General features: G+C 41.0%; 1 protein-coding gene across 1 annotated transcript in view; it reads left to right on the top strand.

Annotated features, from left to right (window-relative positions):
- CACHD1 (cache domain containing 1) overlaps nucleotides 1–20,900 on the top strand; it is a 141,102-nt gene that overhangs the window by 91,801 nt on the left and 28,401 nt on the right. Inside the window, exons 14-19 of the mRNA XM_070939490.1 lie at nucleotides 1,067–1,209; nucleotides 2,019–2,200; nucleotides 3,395–3,505; nucleotides 15,543–15,665; nucleotides 18,288–18,387; nucleotides 19,427–19,543. Of these exons, the coding sequence (XP_070795591.1) occupies nucleotides 1,067–1,209; nucleotides 2,019–2,200; nucleotides 3,395–3,505; nucleotides 15,543–15,665; nucleotides 18,288–18,387; nucleotides 19,427–19,543 (776 nt within the window). The remainder of the gene's footprint in view (nucleotides 1–1,066; nucleotides 1,210–2,018; nucleotides 2,201–3,394; nucleotides 3,506–15,542; nucleotides 15,666–18,287; nucleotides 18,388–19,426; nucleotides 19,544–20,900) is intronic.

Here is a 20,900-nt window from a genome sequence, read left to right as displayed (position 1 = left end):
GATGCTGCAAAAGTCATAACTTTGAAAAATGGTCCAAAGCCACATTTTTCACCACCGTTGTAACTTTGAATGGTCACTAAACAAACTGTTATAAGTCAAGGACTACCTGTACAGTGTGTTCACCAATACTTTCCTACTTGGTGGCTTCCAGATGCTGGCTGAGAATTATGAGAGCAAAATCTGGATATCACTAGATTGGTGAAAGTTGATGCATAGACTGAAAAATCCTAGTGCCTCCAGACTACTATTTCTATTGTTTTTAGCTGATCAGCACTGACTTTGTCTGCATTAGTGGGCAATTAAGAGACTTGCGGGCATCTTCAATATACCAGAAGTAACATTCTACATTGTAGATCCAAGCTTATTCCTGACCATCCAGTTTGCTTTTGACAGCTGTTTTTGCACAACTGGCTACTTTGTCATTATTTACTAATAGGTGGGCTGATTGTAGAAGGGACCTAAAATAACCTGATCTATGTATATTAATCCCACCTCAGCAAGTGGTAGCATCTGATTGAATGTTTCTTTGAACATATTTTCATTGTGTGCTAAGTGTGGTGAATCATTATTTGAGTGGGATATCTCTTGGAGATTGAAACTAATATTCCAGAAGAAGTCAAAGGCAATTTTCACACTTTCACCAAGAAAATTGAATGGGCATGCTCACTAGATCAGCAGGAGTTGAAATTGAATTGAAGGGACTTCACATTCACATTATTGCAGCCTAGCTAGCTTCTACCATTTCCACTCATCCACCCAAATTACTTCATTTTCCTATAATATCCTGAAGTATGATGGATGTTCCTTCTGTTTCAATATTCTTGTTGTATAGAAATGATAGGGAATTAAGAGAATGTTAAGTAGTACAGTTTCATTACAACAGTGTACCCTGGTGGTGACAAGCACAATAGTACTTCATTTGAAGTCCCCCCCCCTTAAATTACACATGCTCATACACTACAGTTCAGGTAAGGATGGGTGGGTCCAGATAGATAATGGATTTTCTACAGCTGGATACTAGGGGACATTTTGTGACTTAAACCATTTATCTGTGCTGTCTTTCCAGAAAGCCCTACAGTGATGTTGTCTGCTGGTGGTTTTTCGTCTCCATATGAACATCTAAGCCAGCCTGAGACCAAGAGGATGGTGGAACATTATACAGCATATCTGAGTGACAACACCCGCCTCATTGCCAACCCTGGGCTGAAAGTATGATTTTTGTGTCCATTTTACCTTCCATACTTTTTATGATGTCCTTGGGGATGTTGTTTTGATTTGTTGAAACTCTTTGATATGAGATTTGAAAGGAGAAGCTGGGTTTTGAAGACCTCTGATGAATATTTGGCTAGGTTTTTGGATTTTTGTTTGATCGGATAACTGATTTTTATGGTTCTTTGGGTTGCACCGTTTTTTAATTCTTTGTTCTGTGTTCTTTTAAAATTAATTTTTGACCTCAGGTAAACTTCATTCTTGGGAACATGAAAAATGTAGCACATTTAAAGTTGGAATATTTCTTGCTTGAAGTAGAAAGAACAATATTCACGAAGGCAGTTTTTAAAAAGAATCTAAGCCAGCTGTATTCTAAAATGGATTTCCAAAATAATAATTTAAGATCATACCCCCAAATTGTTACCTAAGTAAAACAGACAGCAGTTTTTGATAGCAGAAAAAAAAGTTTTATTAGATAGCAGTGTGAACAATATGAAAATCAGGTCAATGCTACAAACCTGGAAAAAACCAAATGCTCTTCATTTTGATAGTGTAGAAAATTAAAAGTACAATAAGGATTTAGATTCAAAGTAAAACATTAAGTATTGTGAATACTGCCAACAGTATTTCATTAGTGTTAGGATTTACTTTAAAAAAAAATTGCTAGATCCATCTGGTGAGAGAAGATTTTAAAGTAGTAATTGGGTTTAGATTATCTCCGATGAATCTGTAAGAAACTCTGCAAGCATCTTATTATCTTTTCAGTCAAGTTTTAAAGGAACCCTGCTAGCTCTGTCTTTGTTTTGCAGTTCTCTGTCAGAAATGAAGTAATGGCTACCAGTCACGTCACAGATGAATGGATGACACAAATGGAAATGAGTAGCTTGAACAGTTACATTGTCCGCCGTTACATAGCAACGCCCAATGGGGTGCTCAGAATTTATCCTGGTTCCCTCATGGACAAAGCATTTGATCCCACTAGGAGACAATGGTGAGTTTTAGGATCCCATTATGAAAGGTTTAAGAAAACTATTCAGGCTAATAATATTGAATGAGAGTGAATATTCCATGATGGACTTATAGGGAAAAAAATCCCTTGCGGATGAAATATCTTCAAGTGTAATAATATAGTTTCTGTTAATGTATTAAATTTTGGTCAGCTGTTTGCGTTTTAGCAGGCAAATTATTATTATTTTTTTGCCCTTCAGTGGAACAGCAAATAAACACGGATACTAAAATCTGCTATTTACAAAATGCATTAGCACTTATCTTCTGGGGTTCTCTTTATGAATTTCAGATCCTCATGGCATTGTTGCTTCTCACACTATTTTTGAGGAGTTGTTCTCCTGTACTATTTCTTATGCTGTAATCCCATTTTAAGTAGTCTATTAATTATGCACACGCTTGGCTTAAGAAAATGTTTTGTATACACTGTAAATGAGATAATAACCATGAGGAAATTCCTAAATGTATCCCACTCCACATGCTCTCTGAGAACTAAGCCATTTTGCTAATCAAAGCAGAAGCCAATGAATTTAACCAAATGCAGAATGCCTGTCCCTTAGCTTCTCATGCTGTCAGTCCTTTCTGCCAATCCTGTCAATCTATCTCTTCCTTGTTTTTAATCCTCTAGAATAGCAAAGTATAGGAGAATTGAAAAAAAAACCAATTTCTTTACCCCTCTTTTCCTTAGAGTTCAGATATTTATACATATTTAATTATAAGCTACAAACACTGTTTAAATTAGAAAAATTCAGAAGGGTCGGAGTAGAAGGGCTGCCCCAACACTAGCAAGAAATTGATATCTTTGATACTTTCAGAGATGATTCTCGAAACAGGAAAAATGAAATTCATATTTTCAGTACAACTGTTCATTAGGACATTCAGTTCTCTTCAGTTCAGCCTCACCAATTTATGTCTGTCATCTTTTAATAATTATCGATTCGTCCTAATATTGACATTTATTATTGAATATTAATCCTAAAAATATTTGGCCTTTAAAAAAACATGCAATATGGGATATAGTTTTGATAGATGACTTCGACTGATTTTAAACATTGCCTGTGTTTCTAGGGTTTTATGTATTTTTCCATATTTCAGAGGTTGAGTTTGCATATTACAAGGTTCTTTTTGTCATGTGACATTATTCTGTTACATCAAAATTGATGATTTTGTTTTCTGATAGGTATCTCCATGCAGTGGCTAATCCAGGATTAATTACTTTAACTGGGCCATATTTAGATGTTGGCGGAGCGGGCTATGTGGTTACCATCAGTCATACTGTCCATTCCTCAAGGTAATGTTTGTATTTAGCAGTGATGACCATATCTTGATCTCCAAATAAATTAGCCCACTAATTTATGGAAAGATAAACTAAATCAGCATTTCACCCCCATCTTTGGTGGGGCAGCAAAAAGATTGGGAGTGCTGAATTTATGAATTACAAAACAGTCTCTTTCACATTACCCATTGACCAGAAGGCAAAGTAGTGATATTGAGCCAATTGCCTCCTCTCTCTCTCGCTGATCTGAAATAATGTTCTTTATCATCTCAGCTAATCTCTAGCATTTTTCTCCTGGCCATGTACTGCCAAAAAAAGCTTTCTTTTTTATTTTTTAAGGCTGCCTCTAGATTCCTGGGAACTGTAGTGCTAACACTTCTGGAGTGGAGTAAGTACTAGGGGGGTGGTATATGATATCTTCAGAAAATACAGCATGGAGTTGTAGCCCTCCAAATCTTTCAGACTACATCAGTAGTCTCTGATCTTTGAGTGTGAAAGCTGAGAGCCATGGGGTTTGCAGTCCCAAATTTCTGGATGTTAGATTGGCTGGTTGGACCTGTTTCAGTGTACCACCTTGAACTTCTTTTGGATAAGTAAGTTTACTAACATGTTTAACTACAGTTGGCTCTTGTGGAAGGAATGGAACTTTGTATATATCTGATGTGATTGCTGGTGAAGAGGAATTTGGAATGCTTAAGCAAATTTCAGGTTAGAGGGAAGAAGCTTTTGTCTGCATGTGAATAAAAAAAAAAGTCTGCATCTGGGCTTTGCATGCAAAAGGGAGGAAATCTCCTGCAATTCCATGCCAGAATAAGGTCCTTGAACCAGAGGGCTTCAAAGGGAGGATTGCTGTTGCCCTTAATGATTTCTTGTGAAACTGTGATCCATCTGCAAATATATTGTGGAGAAAATTTCAGAATTGTACATGTATATCCCTTCACCAGAATTGTTTATGTACTATAATAGTAGCAGATGATTGAAGGAGGATTTTTTTCCCCTTCTGCACATTGTTGTAAAAACATGCAAGTACGGGCTTTTGAAGACAGTCTTTTATGGCCGTTTCATGTCTCAGTTGCTAAGGCAACAATATGCAATCTTGAGCTATGGAGTAAAATATGGGTATCAGCAGACCTCCACGTCTGGGCAAGATATTATCATTTATACACAGCTGCTGTTCCTACTTCTGCATCTTTTAAGCTTCAATATACAGAACACATACCCCAGTATCTTTTATAAGGGCCTGGGCCTCCAGGTTCAGTTGTCGGGTTTCTGTATGGCTAAGGCTTTTTTAGACAGTCATGATGTGCCGAGTTTAGTAGCTGGGTAGTAGGCAGCCTTACTCATGATAATACAAGAATGTTAAGTGGGAATAATCACATCCGGGGGTGGCAAGATGTAAGGGTATGTGGGAATGACCTTGGGTGTCGAGAAACATCTGAAGCCAGGGGAACCAAGCAACAGCAGGAATGTGGGCATGACAAACATCTCAAGATATCCCTGGTTTCTTGCACTGTAATAGCTATAGGGCAGAAATGTATTTTCAGATTTACAAGATTCTGTTAATGTAATGTTACAATAAAGTTAGTTCATCTGGGCATACTCCTTGTCTGGATTATCTTGCAAAGCCAACATATGCTGAAAAGGCCTGGTTTGTTAGATAGAGTTGAAACTGGATGATTCCTATGAAGCCTTCTACACAAGGCGTTTATGGTAATCACCACGGATATTGTACCACTGAGTTCCTGTGATACCTTTCTGGGGCATCTCCTCTGATAATACTAGCAGTGCCGGAGATTGAGCCAATTTGGAGGTGGGTCTCATAGATAAGGTCTCACCACTCCTGCCACTGTATGAATTCCATAGCTTGCCTGGGCAATTTTATATGAGGCCACATCTTAGTCTTCTGATTAATTTCTATTCAATTTCATGGTATGAAAAAAAACTCATAGTTTGAATTCCTAGCACTGTCACAGATTTTACTTGAAATTTATATGCAGGAAGAATTACATTTAGTGAGCAAGCAGCTTGTTCTATGTAACAGCCACTCAGATTTCTTGCCAAGCAGTCAGACAAATGCATACTAAATGCATTGAAAATGGAGGCTAGCAATTTAATTTTCTGTTAGGGAATGTTCGTTACTTAGGGACCACCATAGCTCAGGGGATGGGAAATTGATTGATGATGGTTTTTGTATTATCCTTTTAGCTGCTGGAGGGAACATGGTTTGGCTCAAAGTATCCCATGCCATCCTGAAATTGGTGGGAATGAAGATAATCATATGGCTGGCTTCAAAATGCTTAGGAGGAATTGGGGAATGAAAACGATGCCATGTAAAAATGGCCTTAGGAAAGTGTTTCTCCCACTGCAGAGAATTTATTCACTTATCCAGCATATTTCTATGCCTCTGTTTAGTTTTTAGTTTTTATTATATTTGTATACTGCCCCTCTCCCGAAGGACTCAGGGCGGTGAACAGCCATGATAAAACAACATACAAGACAAAATTTAAAAAACATATTAAAACAATTCAATCTTTGGCCAAAATTAAAACTTCCAATTAAAACCATTTTAAACCACTTTTAAAACCCAATTTAAAATCATTTATCCCGTCAGACCGGCTTGCTGAAATAATAGGGTCTTCAGAGCTCGACGGAAGGCGCGGAGGTCAGGGATCCTTCGTATGTCCAGGAGCAATTCATTCCATAGGGCAGGAGCCCCCACAGAGAAGGCTCTCCCCCTGGGGGTCACCAGTCGACATTGTTTGGCCGATGGCACCCTGAGGAGGCCCTCTCTGTGGGAGCGTGTCGGTCGGTGGAAGGAAGACGCTGGCAGAATGCGGTCCTGTAGGTAACCAGGTCCTAAGCCATGGAGCGCTTTAAAGGTGGTAACCAATACCTTGAAGCGTACCCAGAAGATCACTGGGATCAAGTGCAGCTCGCACAAGAGGGATGTTACATGGGAGCGACGAGTCGCCCCCATTATCACTCGCGCGGCTGCATTCTGGACCAGTTGTAGCCTCCGGGTGCTCCTCAAGGGGAGCCCCATGTAGAGAGCATTACAATAGTCCAGATGGGAAATGACGAGGGCGTGAGTGACTGTGCGCAAGGCATCCCGATCCAGAAAGGGACGCAACTGGGAAATCAGGCGAACCTGATAAAAAGCCCCCCTGGCCATGGCCGTCATATGATCGTCTAAAGACAGCCGTGAATCCAGGAGGACGCCCAAGTTGCGAGCCCTCTCTGAGGGGGGTAAGATCTCATCCCCAATAGTCAACGATGGTGTTAGCTGGCTATATCGGGACGTCGGAAACCACAGCCACTCAGTCTTGGAGGGGTTGAGTCTGAGCCTGTTCCTCCCCATCCAGATCCGCACGGCCTCCGAACAATGGGACATCACATCAAGGGCATCATTGGGGTGGCCTGGGGTTGAAATGTACAACTGCATATCATCGGCATACAGTTGACACTTCACCCCAAAGCCATGGATGATCTCACCCAGCGGCTTCACAAAATGTTAAACAGGAGGGGCGAGAGGACTGACCCTTATGGCACCCCACACGTGAGGAACCTCGGGGTCGACCTCTGACCCCCCATCAACACAGACTGTCAGAGAGGAAGGAGGAGAACCACCATAACACGGTGCCCCCCACTCCCACCCCCTCTAGCCGACGCAGCATGATACCATGATCGATGGTATGAAAAGCCGCTAAGAGATCTAGGAGGACCAGGACAGAGGAGCAACCTCTGTCCCGGGCCTTCCAGAGATCATCAACCAATGCGATCAATGCCGTTTCCGTTCTTCCGCTCTGAAGCCCGTCTGGCACGGATCTAGATAGACAGCTTCATCCAGGAACCGAGGAAGCTGTCTCGCCACCACACTCTCAACAACCTTCGCCATGAAGTGGAGGTTGGAGACAGGACAATAATTAGCTAATACAGCCAGGTCCAGGGAACCTGGAGGTGAGGAGGGGCCTCACCACCGCCTCTTTCAGGGCGGATGGGAAGACGCCCTCACTCAACGAAGCATTGATAATCTCCTGAAACCAGCCTCGTGTAACCTCCCGGGAGGCCATCACCAACCAGGAGGGACACGGGTCCAATAAACATGTGGTAGCATTAAGCCTCCCCAGAATCCTGTCCATGTCCTCAGGAGTCACAGGGTCAAACTCCTCCCAGATAACATTCTCAACACTCACCTCCATCATCCCGTCCGAGGCTACCCAGTTGGAGTCCAAGCTGCCCCGAATCTGAGCAATTTTATCATGCAGATATTGCACAAAATCCTCAGCTCTACCCTGCAAGGGATCCTCCCTCGCTCCTACTTGCAGTAGGGAGTGGGTCACCCTAAACAAGGTGGCTGGGCAGTTCTCTGCAGATGCAATAAGAGTGGAAAAATAATTAAATTTCGCCACTCTTATTGCCACTAGGTAGGTCTTGATATAAGACCTCACCAGTGTTCAGTCAGGTTCGGTGTGGCTGGCCCTCCAATCGCTCTCTAGGCGTCTTTTCCGGTGGGTCATCTCTCTCAGCTCCTCGGAAAACCAAGGAGCCAGTTGGCACCGAGTCAGAGGCCGCAAAGGCACAACGCGATCCAAGGCTCTGGCGGCCGCCCTATCCCAGGCAGCCACCAGTTCCTCAGCCGAGCCGTGAGTCAGAGCCTCTGGGAATGGCCCAAGCTCCGTCAGGAACCTCTCAGGGTACATCAGGCGCCTGGGACAGAACCACCTGGTCGGTTCCGTCTCCCTGCGGCAAGGGGAAGCGGTCCGAAAGTCTAGTTGAAGGAGCGAATGATCTGTCCATGATAAGGGCTTAATGACTAGGTCCCCTATTGTGAGATCATTCAACCACTGACCAGAGACAAAAATCAAGTCCAGCGTGTGTCCCCCGATGTGGGTGGGGTCATGAACTAACTAGGTCAGATCCATGGCTGTCATGGAGGCCATGAACTCCCGGGCTGCTTCCGACGTTTCACCGACGGATGGCAGGTTGAAATCCCCCATGACCATAAGCCTGGGGGTGTCCACCGCCACCCTGGCTATTACATCGAGCAGCTCAGGCAGGGCTGCTGATGCATGGCAGGGAGCCAGGTACGCAGTCAGCAAACCCATCTGCACCCCACGACCCCACTTCACAAAGAGGGACTCAAAACCAGCTATCTGAGGAACAGTGGCCTCCCTCGGACTAAGACTTTCTTTAATAATCACCGCTACCCCTCCGTCCCTCCCCTGGGCCCTTGGCTAATGAAATACATGGAAGCCTGGTGGGCATATCTCCACGAGGGCAACCGCCCCCTCGTGGCCCAACCAGGTCTCCATGATCCCTGCCAGGTCCACACACCCCTCCTACACTAAGTCATGAATGAGGGGGGCTTTATTAACCGCAGACCTGGCATTGCACAACAACAGCTGGAGGCCCGGGCCCTGAGACTCCGCACAACCTGGGATACAGGAAGTGCCTTGGGGGCCGGAGCACGCCACCGCTCGCAAACAGTGAGTGCGTACTCCCCAAACATGATACGGACCCCTGCGCCCGCCATATCTGCCCCTCCCACCCACTATTTTGATGGAATGGCCCTTCACCTCGTCCCCCGGTAATTAAGCAATTAAGCTTACATAGGAAAAAATGCAATATAAAACCTACCTAATTAAAAACAAAATAAAATACAGAGAATACAACAAAAAGGACATTTCAGAGAACAAAACAGGGGACTTAAAGAAAAGCACGTGTACGTTACTTCTTAAAGTCTTTGGATATTGTGCTACTATTCTTTACCTGGGCTCCAATTTGATATAAAATGTCATACACACGGGGTGAAAGGGGAGAGGGAAGGAAGAGAGGTTGAGAATGCACAACCAAGTAAAATTGTGTGTGGTTGTGTGGTATACATGCCATTCAAATTGAGAAATAGGCTGATTGGGAATTGGTGGTTGCTATCAGTGGTTGATGAGGAACACAGATAGATAGACACACACACACACACACACACACACACACACACACACACACACACTATAGGAGCAGAGCCCTGTTAGTCTATATGGTAACCAAAAATCAGAAGTCTCATAGCCCTTTTTCAGATTAACATTTTATCAAAAGCCCTAAACTGTCACGAGCAACAGTTCACTTCATTAGATCATCACAAAAGATTATTATGCCTTTGATAAAATGTATAGTCTTTGATAAAATGTAGTAGTAAAATAAAATGTAGTAATCTGAAAAGGGGCACCTCCTGATTTTTGTCTATTGTGTGTGTGTGTGTGTGTGTGTGTGTGTGTGTGTGGGTGTGTGTGTGTGTGTGTGTGGTTATTTCATATTTCATTTATGTCTTACAGGTATATAAAGACTGTAAAGATCTTGGATAGCTACTTCCCACTGATGTAGAGTCTCTTCTGTCCACATTGCGGTTTTATTCCCATTAAGTTTCAATTACAATTTGGTTTTTTTTTCCCCCAGGTAGCTTAGGAGAAAGCCTGAATGCATAATATTGCACCACATTTGTGTTAACAGCATTTTGGGGTAACATATAAAAACTAGACCTTTTTGCCAAAAAAGGACCTTTCTTTTGCATTCTCACACGGATCCTTAATCTCTACTGCAAAGAAAAAAAATTAGTTTGACAAGGCAGTCCTGATACAATTATCTTTTCAGGAAAGAGACTTTCCTCCACCAGCTGAATTTTATCCCCTGAAGGAACATTTGAATATAAACTGATTTCAGGTCTAAACCCAAAATTCCTAACCAATTTGATGGGCAATTAGGTGTCCATATTTATTTCTAAACGAGAGCTTTTGACCTTTCAGCTACTTGGAATTTTAGTATCTTTGCAGGGAATTCATATTCCCTTTCTCGTGAGGGGAAGAAATGAAAAGCTGTGAAGAATTTTAATAGGCAGAAGGTCTGAAGGCCATGCAGTTCTCCGCAAGCTGAAAAGAATCTGATTCTTTAAACAGCATCTACTCGCATAAGGCATCTATATTTCTGTAGCTGCTGGAACGCTGTGAGGGACCTGGAGGCTGTCCTGAGCCCAGGGATTGTATCTATTGCTTTGGGTTTTTTGTTTACATTTCAGCTCTTTTCTTTTTTCTTTTTTGAAGTTTATCTGCCATCGCTCTATTTTAATGAAGACAAGTACCAATTTCTGGAAAGCAAAAGTCAGTCTCCCTTACAACTTCGACAAAGCAGTTGTGTTTTATTTTTATATGGTTTAGAAAAAGATCAGGTTTCGAATTAAAAATGCTATAAACAGAATTCTGTTTTGCTTCTTGTGTATATAATTATTTATACAAGAGAAAAATGGATGTTGAAAACAAGGTTTTCTGAGATGAGAGGTTTGTGCATTGCCAGAGAATACTAAATAAATTGTAGTACAGATTTTTTTAAAAAGGTGATACAAAATGCCTTTTCTGTTGGATTTTGATAATCCAGTAAATACAAATGTTGGGTTTGTCTATATCTTCTTTTAGTGGGACTTTTCATTAAATTAAATGTACTCTTCACTTAGCTGTAGCAAATGTTCTGGAAAATGCATGCTTATACAGTTTCCAGTGAATTCCTAAAATTATATCTCCACTTTTCTTATTTTGTCTTATCCTGTTTTTCTTTTTTCTTTTTATTCACATTAGGTAATGTGTGAATTGAGCATTTCCTGCTAATAATTTGGCCAGGAATTTGATTTAAATTAAGTCAAATCATAGTGTGCACAACTATGTGATACCCATTAAAAAAATTAAAATAGTATTCTGTTCAATATACTGATGTATTGTTAAATGTATAAGACTGAAAGAAATGAGACATGTAAAATTCTAATTTGCATTAGGACAAGCCTCACTAATCATAAAATGATTTCCTTGATTCACTTGAGAAAGATTTGGCCAGCTGAAACTTTAATTCAGTTTTAAACAAAATTAGTGACATATCTCATGACTTCTCATGTAGGTAATATTTTATGTTATGGAAGGAAAGAAATAAAGGTGAAGAAACCCTGCCAAATACTATTTCATCTCAGTTGATTAATTTACAGTTGAATTTTAGTTGAAAAAAAATGTGCATTTATACATCCCACTAAACTAGTTGTTTGATTTTGGCTTAGCATAATGTGGTTGGTAAACTACTGCAATATGTTAACCTTACAGTCTAGCTGAAGGTTGGTTAATTGAAAATACACTTAAACAGATTGGTAGCTTAGATTGTCGTGTGAAATTAGCTACTGCATACCAACATGTTGAGACTGCAGCCAAATTGATGAATTTTCTGCTTCAAACATTGGTGTCATCCCTGGAGGTCTTTTATAGATTACTTAAAAGCTTTCCATTTGCTTACTGCTGATATAAGCATGTTATTGATTGTAGGACTGTGTATGGTTTCAGTTTTAATTTGGAAGAGGTGTTTCAGAATACAATACATAGGAGATATATATATATATATATATATATATATATTTGTTTTCTCAGGTTTTCGCGGGTGTTTGTATGTAGGTCTTTGGTTATTCGGGTCTTCTCCCACGTAAAATTGGAAGTGTCTTGGCGACGTTTCGACGAAGTCTCATTCGTCATCTTCAGGCTGGTGTTCTCGGCTTCGTGCTTCCAGGAGCAATGTGAGATCGCAGCTGTCTCTTCCTTTTAACTGCTAGTGGAGGTGTGAGCTGATTGGGTGAGAACTTGGCTGTGTTCTGATTGGGTGGAGGTGTGTTCTGATTGGTTAGGGGCTTGGCTGTGCTCTGATTGGCTGGGGTTGTGTTCTTTTTGGGTGGGGGCTTGGTTGTGCTCAGCTTAGTCTGAGTTGCAGGGGGATTTGAGCTGGTGAGCTGCGTTGTTGTTGTTGTTTGGCTTCGTGTTTGTGGCCGTGCGAGCTCTTCATGGTGGGTGTCAGTCTGCTTCATGTATGGATTGGAGGGGTTTAAAGTGGCTAATGATGCAGCTGCGGTCTGGCTTCTGGTCCTTGGTCGTGGCTCATTATCAGTGTGGGTTTGAGTCTGCTTTCTGCGTGGATGTGTGGTGGTGACATCAGGTGTGGCACTTGTGAGTGTGGGTCTGGTGTCATTCGTCGTGTTAGGGACTCGTTTGTCAATAAGGGCGGGTTTCCAAATGGCTGGTAGGCGGGAGGTATCGTCTCGTTTGTTCATGCTGTGTGGGCGTTTTTCTATCTCAATGGCTTCTCTGATTATTCTGTTGTTAAAGTGTTCAGTTTTGGCGATAGTTCTGGTCTTTTTAAAGTCAATATCATGTCCTGTGGCTTTAAGGTGTTGGACCAGGGAAGAAGTTGGTTCCTCTTTTCTGACTGAGTTCTTGTGTTCTTCTATGCGTGCACTTATTCGTCTGTTGGTTTGTCCGATGTATGTGGTGGGGCAGGCGGTGCATGGGATTTCATATACTCCTTGATTTTCTAACTCAATTTTGTCTTTGGGGTTCCTTAGGATGGTGGATATTTTTCGGTTTGTGCAGAATGCTGTCTTGATGTTATGTTTGTGGAGGATTTTGCTTATTCTGTCTGTGGTGCCTTTTATGTATGGGAGGAGGGCCTTGCCGTTTTCTTGTTCTCTGTCTTGGATTTTAGTGGGGGTTTCTTTTTGGATTAGGTTGGTGATCTTATTTCTTTGGAATCCATTGGATGTGAGTACGTTAGTGAGGGTGTGTAGTTCGGTTTTTAGGTGTTGTTCGTCAGTTAAGCGTTTTGTTCTGGAAATGAGTGTCTTGGCTACAGAGTTGATCTGGGCAGGGTGGTGGTGTGAGAGTGCGTGCAGATAGCGGTTTGTGTGTGTTTTCTTCTGGTATATAGTGTGTCCTAGGGAGCCATTGGATTTTCTGTAGACTAAGACATCCAGGAAGGGAAGTTGGTTGTTCACTTCTGTTTCCATGGTGAACTGTATTTTGGGGTGTAGGCTGTTGAGGTGTGTGAGGAAGTTGTCCAGTTTTTCTTTCCCATGTGGCCAGATTATGAAGGTGTCGTCCACATATCTGAGCCAGAGTTTGGGTTTGTGATCGGATTTTTCTAGAGCTTGGGTTTCAAAGTATTCCATATAGAGGTTGGCAATGACAGGTGAGAGAGGTGATCCCATGGGTGCTCCTTCTGTTTGTTTGTATTTCTGTCCATTATAGATGAAGTATGTGTTGGATAGGCAGTGGTTGGTCAGATCTAAGATGTGCTTGGGGGGGTTATATTTGTTTTGGATAACTGTCAAGGCTTCTTTGATTGGTACTTGGGTGAAGAGGGATATGACATCAAAGCTCACGAGTAGGTCACTGGGCTGTAAGTTTTGTTGCTTTATGATGTCTATGAACTGGAATGAGTTTTTTACGTATGAGGTGATGGATTCTGCATAGGGCTGTAGTTGTTTGGCGAGAAATTTGGCTAGGTTTTGTAGAGGTGAGCCTATGGAGCTGACTATGGGTCTAAGTGGGGTTCCTTCTTTGTGTATCTTGGGGAGACCATAAAGCTTGGGGCATCTGGATGATTTCTCTCTGGGTATGATTCTTTGCTGAATCTCTTCGCTGATGGGGGAGGCTTTTATTTTGGATCTGGTGGTTTTTTCCAGGTAGGTGGTGGGGTCTGTGTTTAGGGGTTTGTATATGGAGTCTTGGAGTAGGTTGGTTAATTTGGTTTGGTAGTCAGATGTGTTCATAACCACCGTGGCATTGCCCTTGTCTGCTGGTAGGATTATTATGCTGGTGTCTTCTTTCAGGTTAAGTAGTGCTGTCTGTTCCTCTTTGGGTAAGTTACTTTTGGGTGGCTTGCTGGTGCAGAGGATATTGGTGATTTCGAGTCTGATTCTGTTTGCATCGTCGGGGTTGATTTTGGTCAGGCTGGTTTCAACTCCGCATATAATGGTTTCAGTGGGGATACTTTGGGAGCGACTGCAAAGTTGAATCCTTTGGAAAGGACATTGGTTTCGGCTTTGGTGAGGATCCTATCTGAGATGTTATGCACTGTTTGTTTCATGTGTGGCTGTGAGGGTGGAGGGGATTGTTTCTGGCGTTCTTGTAGTCTTCGGAGTTTGTTGGTGTGTGTGTCTGTCTTGAGGGTGGTCTGTGTTTCGGCTCTCCAGATGGCAAGTTGTTTGGATTTGTCCCAAAGTGCGGGGTGGATCTTGTTGCTGAGTTTGAGGTGAAGTGTGAGGAGATCTTTGTTGATTTGGAAAGCAGACTCAAACCCACACTGATAATGAGCCACGACCAAGGACCAGAAGCCAGACCGCAGCTGCATCATTAGCCACTTTAAACCCCTCCAATCCATACATGAAGCAGACTGACACCCACCATGAAGAGCTCGCACGGCCACAAACACGAAGCCAAACAACAACAACAACGCAGCTCACCAGCTCAAATCCCCCTGCAACTCAGACTAAGCTGAGCACAACCAAGCCCCCACCCAAAAAGAACACAACCCCAGCCAATCAGAGCACAGCCAAGCCCCTAACCAATCAGAACACACCTCCACCCAATCAGAACACAGCCAAGTTCTCACCCAATCAGCTCACACCTCCACTAGCAGTTAAAAGGAAGAGACAGCTGCGATCTCACATTGCTCCTGGAAGCACGAAGCCGAGAACACCAGCCTGAAGATGACGAATGAGACTTCGTCGAAACGTCGCCAAGACACTTCCAATTTTACGTGGGAGAAGACCCGAATAACCAAAGACCTACATATATATATATATATATATATATATATATATACTATATCGCTTTTTGCAATTGCTTTTTCCTCTTGTTCTTGATTTTTCTCAAGTTTTATTTTACTCTTTTTGGCTTTGTCTTGCTTGCCACCTTGAATGGTATACAGTAGCATGAATGCAAACAGACACGTGTGCAGATAATATGGACCCAGACGAAACTGTTTCTGTTTGTTTTCTTTTATTCTCTGAAGGAGAATCTGCTGAGATGAATTAAGTTACAAATGCTTGCTCCGATTGTTTGTGAAAGTCTAAGATTAAAAGGCTATAATTTACTCAGGGAGACAATCTTTACTCCTTTCAATTTATGATCCTAAGCAATATTTTGGCTATTTTCTTAATTCTATGTCTCTCAAAGAGGTCGTCTTGTGCTTCTTCTGATTGCAGCTCACAGATGTCTTCTGGCCATTCTGTTGCGGTGATGGGCATTGATTTTACCCTGCGATATTTCTACAAAGTACTAATGGACCTGTTACCAGTTTGTAATCAAGACGGAGGCAATAAAATAAGGTAAAATTTTAGATGTTAGAAGAAAAATTAAAATAGTCAAAATCTGACAAAAAGTCTTTTAATCTGGGTCAAGAAGAGAATAGCTTGAGGTTCAATTTAGAAATCAGCTAATTCATAGTGATACTTGCTTTTTCAATCAAGAGGTTATTTGATTTATGGAACATTTAAGGGTATATTTGATAAATATATAAAATTGGACGATAAAAATGAATATTGCACGAGGATGAAAACACGGAGAAATGCCTTAAATACAGGTTGTCCTCGACTTACAGCAGTTTATTTAATGACCGTTTGAAGTTAAAACAGCAAGTGAAAACAGCAACTGAAAAAAGCGACTTATGACCATTTTTCAACTTTATGACCATTGCAGCATCCCTGTGGTCACATGATTTATATTTGGATGCTTGACAACTGACTCGTATTTATGACAGTTGCAGTGTCCCAGGGTCATGTGATCAGCTTTTGCAACCTTCCAACAAGCAAAGTCAGCGGGGAAGCCAGATTCATTTAACAACCGTGTTACTAATTTAACAACTGCAGTGATTCACTTAACAAATGTGGCGAGAAAAGTCGTAAAATGGAACAAACTCACTTAACAAATTTCTCACTTAGCAACATAAATTTTGGTCTCAATTGTGATTGTAAGTTGAGGGCTACCTGTACTGAAGAATGACATGCATAAACAAACAAAAACAGAAGTTGAGATGACTTGTATTCAGATGTAAAGAAGTGTTTGGTTTCCAGTTTGACCAAGAAATGGGATCTTTTCTTCCTGCATCAGTGCATTAAATGATCAGCATTAACCATTGCCAGTTGTCCCTCTGTCCCAGCCTATTGTCCATAAGTATATTATCTCCCTTCTTCTGCCTCACTATTATCTCATTCTTAAGCTTCAGAATGACTTGGAGGAAAAGGAAGTACATTGAGCAATGAGAAGAAATAGTGGCTGAAGACGAGAAATCGTAAAAAAAGGAATAGAGAATGCAAGTATCTCACAAGGAAAGCTAGAATGAAAGACCATGTAGCACTATATAGCTCCAGGAGCAGCCTAAACTGTAGGAAGGGGAAGCCTACAAGTTATTTGCCATCTTCCCAAGCACAGCACTTTGAGATTGTGCTCTTGATCATGTCATGATTTTTTTTTTTTTTTTTTGCAAAATAAGATTAGAGATTAGAACAGATTGGGAGGCAAACTGTTCCTCTTTCTCCTTTAACCCCCACTAAATCCTGCAAAGCATCTCAGTATTTTCCTGGTAAAATTAAGCTTACACAGTGCAGCTCTACTCAAAAATATTAACCATTTCTTTCCGTGGTAAATGTGTAAGATTGCAAGTTTATGGATGAAATTATGGAACATAAAAGAGAATCAAAGATCTTTTTCTCTATCTTTTCCACCATTGCGTGAGTTTATGGTTGCCAGGTGGTTGATTAAAAAAAGAAGGAAGACTCTGCTCTTGTCTTCTATCTTTAGTGAAAGATAATGAAAAAAATACACATTTTAGAATAATTCATCCAATAGCTGGAATTTTTGGATAAAATAGAATATTTCAATATGGTTTTAGATGTAGCTATGGGACCAAAACTGTTTGGGTCACTTTGACGATACAATATTCAATAATGCCTGGACAAAAAATAGGTTGATGTGATTACTGGATCTCTCATCTACTTTTGCCATCACTGAATCTAATATCATCCTAGGCTATTTGGGATAAATGAAACTTGGTTGATATGACTTTATGGTATCTTTAGTTCTATTTGGAGGATTAATCTTAGAAACTTATGTTGGAAAATTCTTTCACTGCTTGGCACCAAATTCTGTAATTTACATGCATTTGCTTTCGGGGTTATTTTGTTTCAATCTTAGTGAAAAGCAACTCCATTCTGAACCATTTGTTGGAATAAAATTTGAAATACTTCAAGTGTTGTGTATTCCGGTGGAACAAGTCCCTGACATATTTTGAGTGTTACATTACAGGGAGCTATTGGAATGTGAAATAACACTGAATCCAGCAAAAATTAAGTTTAATATAACCAATGAACAATAACAATCCCCCCCACTCAAATAATGTTTCTATATGTCTGTAGAATTGGGAGAACTTTATTCCAAATGCATATAAGTGTAGGGTCTACTTTTTCCATGTTGAAACTGGCCTTGGCTGCAACAGCTGTCAAAAACAGAAAGCCAACTGTAGTTTGGCAGCACACTGAATTTTAGAGACTGCTTTTAAAAAGACATTAGAAGTCAATCTTAAGGCTCTTGTAACACACAAGTTCTACTGCTGAAATATCCTATTTTGTTTCAGTTAAGAACAAAATGATTTGTTCTAAATTAGGAACAGTTGAAAAAGAGGTTCTAAACTTCAGAGTTTAGAACTTGCAATTTTGCATGTATTCCTACCATCCCTAATTACTTTCCTTGGTTATGTTTTTATATTTTGTTGTTTCTGTGTTGCTCTATTGTTGTGAGTCTCAAAAGAATTGATTGGAACTGGGTGGCATCTCGATGGAATGTCTAGATAAATAAACAAACGTGTCTTTTGGCATTGGCAAACTGTACACCCAGCTACTTAAGAATGCATGCATTCTGATCTATTATTTCTTTTACTGTTTGCTTTTTGATAGGTGCTTTATTATGGAAGACAGAGGGTATCTTGTGGCACATCCAACTCTTATTGATCCTAAAGGTCATGCTCCAGTAGAACAGCAACATATTACACACAAGGTTTGCCTGCATCATGGTGTTTTGATTTATAAGTAGTCCTTGAGTTACAACCACATGTTCAGCAGCTGTTCAGAGTTACAACTGTTGCAGGACCCTCACAGTTAATGGTTGTGATCTGGGCATTTGGTGCCCATCTTGCAATTATGACATCACAGCAAGTCACGGTTATGTGATCATGATCACTTTTTTAAAAAATTTATTAAGATTTTAATAAAGATAAGCAAAAACTATCAAAAATTAATATTTAAAGAAAATAAAAGACAAAATGAAAATTGCAGAAAAAAAGAAAACATAAAGAAGTAGCTTTTAATTTTCTTTACAGCAGATATACATATAAATTTACCTCTTGCTCTATGGTTACACCATAGCTTTCAATTTTTTCTATTATCGATTTTTTTATAATCATCAAAGCCATATACGTTCATTTCGTTCTGCTTCATGCAAAAAGTCTATGAGGGATTTCCAGCTGGCAGTAAACTTAGATAATGTCTTTTCTCTGATCAAAACTATCTTTGGCTATCTCAGCAAATTCCATCATCTTCACCATCCATTCCTGCATTGCGTGTAATATTCACTGGAAGCTCTTCATGATCCTTGCTTGCTTCCCACAAGCAAAGTGAATGGGAAAGCCAGTTGAAAGCTAGAAGTCACTCCTGCTCCCACTATTTTTGTCTGACTGTGCTCCATAGCGCCTGCCCATTGCATATGCTGCTCCCCCTCAGCATCAAGTGACAGTCCAAAGCAGCTGCTCGCATTGTCCCCTGCCCCTCCATGCATCCACTGACCTGCTTGCCTGCAAAAACCCCATGTGGTCCTAGGGTTATGATGGCAACCAGAACTGCCAATATTGCCGTTGTTAAGTGATGCAATCGTGATGTTGCGCTTTACATTGCTTAGTGATGGAAATTCCAGTCCCAATTTCCATTGTAACTCAAGTATGTTCATTTATAGATATAACTGCCAATTTAACAAGAGAAATACACTGCTAATATTTGTAAAATTATGAAACTGTTAACAGTCTTCTACTTTTTATTTGTAGGAACCTCTTGTGGCAAATGATATCCTAAATCATCCAAACTTTGTGAAGAAAAATTTGTGTAACAGTTTCAGTGACAGAACCGTCCAGAGATTTTATAAATTTAATACTAGTCTTATGGTACGTTGTTTAATATAACCCATTCATATCCAAATAGGATATTATTTAGATTGTAGTAGAGATTGTATAACAACCTATAATGTAGCATTGGTCTGATAGTCTGAATGGGGCATCATGGAGCAGTTTATTTATAAATCTTAAATACTTGAGTATTATGGGTAAACCTTTAAGCACTCTGCTTTATCCCAGTTAGTGACCAACATTTTAAAAACACCATCAGCAAGTTACAATAAATTGGGTTTTGCATTGGTTTTGCAGCTTCAGTACTGAAACGCAGGTGGGTTTTTTGCTTCAGGGATGGGGCAAAAACAGAGGTTTTCAGAAGTAGAGGTTCCTGAGAATGTTATCAATCTGCATGCTTTCCATGCACTTTTGGGAACATAGAAATTGTATCGGATGATGTCATTCCATACAGTAGACTGCCTGCCTGGTAATATGAAACTCATGTAGAGGGTGTTCAGTTAGGAAAGTGGCATTAAGTTAGCGGTGCAGAGAAAACCATAGATTTGATACTTGAGGTCAAATGTAATATTCTTTATCTATGCAAATCTACAATGGAATGACATTTAAAAGAGTCTGCACAGTTTTTTGCACTGCATTTCAAAGGTTGTTCCAAAATTAGAAAAAGTTTTTTTTAAAAATGTGTGAATTGAAATTATTTGGAGGGCTGGTACATTTTCCCTATGAGAAAAGGCACTAAGGATTTTATAATTTGAAATGGGAAAAAAGTCACTTATGATGATCATATGCAGTCTTCAAGATCAGAGGAACCTTGTGATAATAACCTGTTGCAAGGAAATAGCAGCAGGAAGGCGCTGTAGACCTTCCGTAAACATCTCAGGAGGTTGGCCACTGTGGAGAAAAGGTTCCTAGATCAGATGAAGCTTTGCTGGGATCCAACAGAGTGCTTGGATGCCTAGCTGAAATGGAATGTGGGACACTCTGTAATCACAGCATTATTATTTGAGTGCATTAATGAACAGTGTACTCTTCCTTCTCTCTAATGACTGGGAAAGGTGAGAGGAAGAATGTAATAGATCCGTGAGGGCAAACCTATGGCACGCGTGCCACAGGTGGCACACGTAGCCATATCACTGGGCATGCCAATTCAGCTTCTGAGCCTACCAGAAGTAGGGAAACAGGTTGTTTCCTGTCTCCAGAGGGCCTCGGGGTGGGGGGGAAGGCCCGGTTTTTGCTGTCCCCAGCCTCCAGAGCCTCTCTAGGAGTCTGGGGAGGGTGAAAACGGTCTTCCCCACCCCAACCCCTTCAGAGGCCGAAAACAGCACATTAGCCAACTCCCCCCCGCCCGGAGGCCAGCGTTTGCCAATTTCTGGTGGGACCGGACGTTGGCAAACGG

Source organism: Pituophis catenifer, unplaced genomic scaffold (genome assembly GCF_029215685.1).
Source record: "Pituophis catenifer annectens isolate HBS135680 unplaced genomic scaffold, rPitCat1.0.hap2 SCAF_3, whole genome shotgun sequence".
Lineage (NCBI taxonomy): Eukaryota > Metazoa > Chordata > Lepidosauria > Squamata > Colubridae > Pituophis > Pituophis catenifer.
The sequence above is the reverse complement of the archived record's forward strand: the minus strand, read 5'-3'. Positions and strand labels throughout refer to the sequence as shown.